This window comes from Morone saxatilis, unplaced genomic scaffold (genome assembly GCF_004916995.1).
Source record: "Morone saxatilis isolate NCDOM2014 unplaced genomic scaffold, NCSU_SB_2.0 Contig7, whole genome shotgun sequence".
Classification (NCBI taxonomy): Eukaryota; Metazoa; Chordata; class Actinopteri; family Moronidae; genus Morone; species Morone saxatilis.
In genome coordinates this window covers 9,779,512-9,785,521 of record NW_023340246.1, presented here as the reverse complement: position 1 = coordinate 9,785,521, position 6,010 = coordinate 9,779,512, and the positions used below count along the sequence as shown (strand labels likewise).

The following is a 6,010-nucleotide window of genomic DNA, read 5'->3' as shown; positions in this document are numbered from 1 at the left end:
AGAGAGAGAGAGAGAGAGAGGCGGCAGCAATGTTCATGTTATTTTGAAGGACATGCAGTAACAGAATGACATCTTAAACTTTCCCACATGCTGTCAGTTTAATGCGGTGGCTGTGGGTGGTTGGACGGGTACCAATACACAAAATATGACCATTTTTTAAAATTAAATTCATGAATTTTATCTAGGGATTCAAATACAGCCAACATCACTCACTTTCCATGTGTTGACTTGATTGAATTTCTCATCAGTCAGCTGCAGTGTGTGCTTGCACTGATACTGTTCTACTGTTTTTATAATCCCAAGAGGATGGAAGCTCACACAAAACTCTTCTCTTCTGTTCTACACAGGAGAATCCCACCGCAAGACGACTAATGTAAACTTGTTTCTGGTCAAGATTTTGTGCTTACGGTTACACCTAAAGAAAGAGAAAATGAGCAGATGGATAGAGAAAAATACTTAGCTTAAAGAAGTGAAATCTGTTCACCAAAACTAGACAAGGCTCGTCAGCGGCTTCCCTGGCAACGTCCATGAGTGTGTAGGATGCTGTTTTAAGTACAAGTCGTTCCACAGCGCCCAACATGAACCCAACAAATGTTTCATTTCACCTTTTCCTCTACATACTGTACATAGCCAAATATCTACCAGGCAACGCATTAAAGTCTATCTTTTAAAGTCGTCCAATTTCACTATTATCTTGTGCATTGTGCTGGGTGAATACAATATTGCAAGTTGTATTGTTAATAGTCAAACTCTTTCAGAAATGTTCTGGACATTACAAACATTGTAAAAGAACACGCTGATGACGCTGAGGTAACTAGATTGTAATTATAAAACCATCAAAAATGTAATTGAATGCTAAGTTAAATGTGTCTTGTCAGCATCTGTCAGCCTTAAAAGTGGTTTGAGGATCAATACTTTTATCTTTTTAAAGCAACAAGACAACACAAAGAGACGAGAGAGGCTCAACAGTGCCTCTATTCTAGCCACAATATTTTTATTTATTTTTTTAAATTTTTGCAAAAATGACCACATAATGGAAACAAAAGCTCTGTGAAAACAGTATTTGTGCTGCCATTCAGAAATATCCATCCACCTATCCCCTTTACAAAGTTACAGATTTAACTTAATGGCCTCATACTGAACCTGTACCTGACTGTCATAACCACATGAAACTTGAGCACAGAAAAAAGGTTTAGAGAGCACAAAGTGGTGTGTCTGGGGAGTAAAATTGCTCGCTCCTTTATGGTGTGTGTGTGTGTGTGTGTGTGTATGTGTGTTTCAGTATGGATTTTTTTTTTTTTTTCAAGCAAGCTACAACACAGCTCGTGAAGATAAATTTCCTTCTTGTGTGAGAACTGTCGGTGCGCTCGCTGAAAGTACCCACGCATGCTCGGGTGCGTCTCTGTGCCTCGTGTGGGCGGTCCTTTCTTACTTAATCTCATGAGCTTTGTCATGAAACTGCCATCACAGAAGAGTGTTATTCATTGAACGTTTCCCCTCATGCACATGAGAAAGATGATGTGATGAGGTCAGTGGTGTCAGACAAAATGTCTCGTGTTCGTGTGTGCGTCGGTGGGTACCTGCCACTCTGAGAAGTGAGGCCAGATTCAGCAGAGTAGTGGACTGCTTGTAGGCCGTGGAGCAGTAGGCGATGCACTCCTCTATGAGAGACAGACGGTCTGATCGCAGACGCACTGGGAGGGAGAGAAAGAAGGCAGAGGGGGAGGGTTGTCAGATATGTTCTTTTTTTTTAATTACTAATTACTGTATTCAATCTGGAGAAGTTGCAGCTGATGATACAAATGATCTGGTGCAAGTGATGGATGCAGCTGCTGCCATGATGTCTGCAAAATAATGCCGCTGTGTAATAAAGCCCAACCCTAACGACATATTGGCCGATACTGATGATGATAAGTGCTCTTTCTTGAATAATCACATAACATAAAACAATTGGCAAAATTCCATCAAATCAAATCAATGTTATGTAGAATACTTTATATTTGAACAATTACAGCAAATACAAGCAGACACATTGTTGAGTGGTAAACTACAATTTGATTATTATAGAGGAGAAAATAAAGTTGCAAAGATCAGCAATCAGCAATTAATCAATCATGTCAATTATTCTGCAACAATTTTGATACATTGATTAGTCATTCAAGCAATTTCTTAAGCAAAAATAGCNNTTGTAAATTGAATATCTTTGGGTATTTGACTGTTGGTCGGCCAAAATGAGACAGACTTGGAAACCAAGAAACTTTCCTTTCTTCCTCATTTGCTGACATTTAAAGAACCAATTGCTTGAGAAAATGATAATAAGATTAAATGATAATAATCTTCAGTAGTAGCCCTATAAGAAGAAAAAACATATACACACTATACACCGAAAATATATCAATGTAGTATTACTCTCCATGGAAACAATGTCATAATCGTGTCAACCATAGTCGTGAGTTACCTGTAAAAAGTACCACAATTTGTCTTATAAATCCATGACTTGTTGTTTGAGTCTGAAACTCTCACAGTGTACCCCACAGTGTTAATATGACTCCATGCACATTTCTTTTTACATATGTTACATTTATATACTAGTGCAGGACCACAATTCTCGTAGATCAGTGCTCATTGTTTGACTACATGCATTTCATTTGGAGTTCAAGATACAGAAACTCTTAAAAACCCATTTCAATATTTTTCTACACTTGCACTGAAAGCCTGAGAAATACCATGTTTAATGCCCCCCCCCCCCACGGGCCTCTGTGTTTTTTTGCACCCTGCTAAGTACCTTTATGGCTTGGCATAACTTTGGGCGAGGCCTGGAGGGAATTTCTGGGGAGGGTGGTTTGTATGAAGCGTCGCCTAAGGCGCTGTAGGAGGGCTGCAGGAGACAGCCTAAGATGGATTACATATGCTCAAATCCTTTCACTTCATACTTGTGCATGTTTATCTCAGACTGTGCAAACTTACAGGAACAGGGCTTTTACTTTGGTGAAAAAGAAAAATAATGTGTATCTTGGTGTGTGGACAGTGTGTGTGTCCTTGAGTCAGTACAACAAAAAAAAGTGCACTGCAGGCAATACAGAGCCATGGAGCCAGGCTGGCCCTGAGCACTGAAAATAGGCTTTAGATAATAATCACTAATATAACACAACTATAACACAACACAAAAAGTAATAATTGGAGAGCTTTTCCTTTCCCTACACCCCCTTTCTTACAGTCTCTCTTTCTGTTTCTTTCCTCTGTCACATTTTTCTTTCATTCCTTCCTTCGCATACTTGCTTGCAAAACTAGCTCCTGTTCTCACTTTGTTTCGCAGGTAAGAATAAGTGGGCAGCGAAAAACTAACATAGGGTAAACAGCAGGGAGTAAGAGTAAAAGGGCAAAGAAAGAGTGGAAAAAAGAAAAACTAGGAGATAAGTGATGCAAAGGGGGAAAGGAGAGAGAGAGAGGAGAAGAGAGAGAGAGAGAGAGAGAGAGGGAGAGAAAGGTGGCAGTTTATTGCTCGCTCTGTCACACTGGCTTTATGCTGGCAGCTCAGTTTGATGAGGGCAAAGGAGGGAGGGGGGAGAAAGCTGAGGCCTCGGAGGCAAACAACACCTCGGTTCAGAGGTGAGGCGATGAGGGGCCAAGGTGGTTCATTCTAGCTGCACAGTTTCCTTTAACAGAGAGCCATGCCTGGAAACTGCTGCGGTAGGGTAGCGATGTGGAGCCAGAAAAGAGAGAAAGAAAGAGCGTGGAAGTGAATACTGATTGGTCAGGTTTACAGATGGAGCAAAAATATAAAAAGGATATGTGTGTGTGTGTGGTGTGTGTTTGTGTGAGAGCACACACACAGAGACTAAACACTTCAATCCTAATTAGGCCATCAGGCAGATGTTGTTTGCTCAACAGTTGATCCATAAATAACCATATATTTAGATATAGTGGCAAGAAGAAGTGACATATGGAGGGATGGAGGAACTGACAGCAGAGAGGGAGACAGATTGCGTGGTACAGGGGTGAAGGAGGTGGGGGACGGGTCCTTGCATCGTCTACATGTCTACTGGAATGAATGACAACATAAGCACACATCATCTTCCCAGACAAAGACATAACGCATTTTGTCGTACCTTGCAGCGGCAGGATACTGACACTGAAGTCTTCCAACTGGCTGAGGGCGTTGATGAGGTCCAGTTCATCCTGGATGGCCAGAGGACAGTCTGTGATCAGCTGGAGACACGTCCTGACAAAGACAGCAACCAGTTAAAACGGGGACACGCTACCACCGACAGCTATAATAATCTGTCCCACAGGTAACCAATCAGATGACCTTGTGTTATCCAGAAGACGATGTCTGATTTTTAGCTACACACTAGCCATGTAACTCATATGCAGAGAAAGAGACGGTTAGCCTTAAAGCTACAGTTCAACATTTTGGGAAATTCACGTATTCGCCTTGTGGGGGAGAGTTAGCAGAGGCAGACTGATTGCACTCTCATGCCTGTCTTTTAGATATAGGCTTACAGGCAGTAGTCAGTTAGCTTAGCTTAGCACAAAGACTGGAAAACAAGGGTAAAGCCAACTTGATCTGGCTGCCTGTCGCAAAAGTGACAAAAGGTAACAAAATCTGTGGCCTCGCGGCACCCCTCTGAAGGCTCCCACTAATTGTTCTTATACCGAGCTCGTTTAATTTAATGTTTAATTTGTAGGAGAATGTGTAACCACGTCAGTTTGCCTTTTTTGGGGGTAAAAGTTGGTTAAATTAAAGTTTGTGAAGTTTGAACATCGTGATCAGAAACATGGTGAGACAACTCAAAATGGATTTATTTACAAAGTCTAGACTAATTTGACGGATATACAACAGGGGAGTTTTTTTCTCACAACACAATCCACACTCATTAGCCTTAATAGGATTATGTAGCACATCACTTAGCATATGTAACAGCACACTGAATGTGTGCCTGTTTCATTTTCTTGTTTTTTCATCCAAATATGGAAAAAAAAACCGGAATGATTAATTTACAAATAAATAAATCCCACAAAAAACAACAGCTTAGAGAGGAGCTCTGACGTCAGTTAAGTGGAGAGGAGTAAACTTGTCCTTGGGGTTCTTTAACCCTCACAGTGTGTGAATGAAGACATCTAACAGAGAAGAACAGGCGTCTCAGAATCCCTATCAGTGTAATGAAAGTAGTCCAAAACATAACATTTTTAAAACTGTTGACTTGATATTGCTAACAGACTACCAGTACACACTCTCTGCAAAACACTCACACACAACTTCTCACTCTTTGAGTATGGCTGGTGTTCTCTTGCCAGGAACAAGAGGTTTGTCCTGGCAAATGAGAGCAGAGGAAAGGGCTGTGGATGGGCGAATGAGAGACAGAAAGAGGGTGCGTTGATTATGTACTCGTGCTGTGAAGTGTCTGCAGGCGTGTGTGTGTTTGTGCATGGAGACTGCCTTAGAAAAGACGATGGCAGTCACGACGTGCTTTGCAGCGTGTGCTCTGTAATTTGCAGATAACTACTTCCTGTTAGACAGACAACACAAGTTAACTTTTGTATTGCAGTTATCAACAGAACGCGATATTAGAGACCTTGTCCTTGTTCTGACCAACCCAAGCTGTGCACCAGCACATTGAGCAGCAGCGCGCTGACGCAATCATCCGCTCTTTTTTTCTCCCTCTCCTTAATTTTTGTGACATTTCCGCTTCAGTTCTTTCCTACTCATACAAGGTCTTGCAAGGCGAGCCTTCTCAAATACAAGAGAGAAGACCAGCAACAAGATGAATCATCCATTTTGGACTCATTTCTCTTCCTTTCCATATTTTTTCTGCATAATGGTTGCTGAAATATGTGCATCTTTTTCACAAGAGTGAGACGTTTCGCCAACTTTTACATCCATCGAGAACAGTTGTTTTTACATGCATCTAGAGTTAGTGTTGACTCTGGCCTGGAGTTTAAACAACAAAGATAAAGAGGCACAAAATTGAAAAGCAATAACACATTTCTTCAAATGTAAACAAGTTCT

At 41.1% G+C, this 6,010-nt stretch overlaps 1 protein-coding gene across 1 annotated transcript in view; it reads right to left on the bottom strand.

The window, feature by feature from the left end:
* Positions 1-6,010, bottom strand: part of nbas (NBAS subunit of NRZ tethering complex) — a 138,189-nt gene that overhangs the window by 83,442 nt on the left and 48,737 nt on the right. Inside the window, exons 31-32 of the mRNA XM_035679126.1 lie at positions 4,110-4,222; positions 1,581-1,694 (exon numbers count right to left, since the gene is read on the bottom strand). Coding sequence (XP_035535019.1) covers positions 1,581-1,694; positions 4,110-4,222 — 227 coding nt within the window. The remainder of the gene's footprint in view (positions 1-1,580; positions 1,695-4,109; positions 4,223-6,010) is intronic.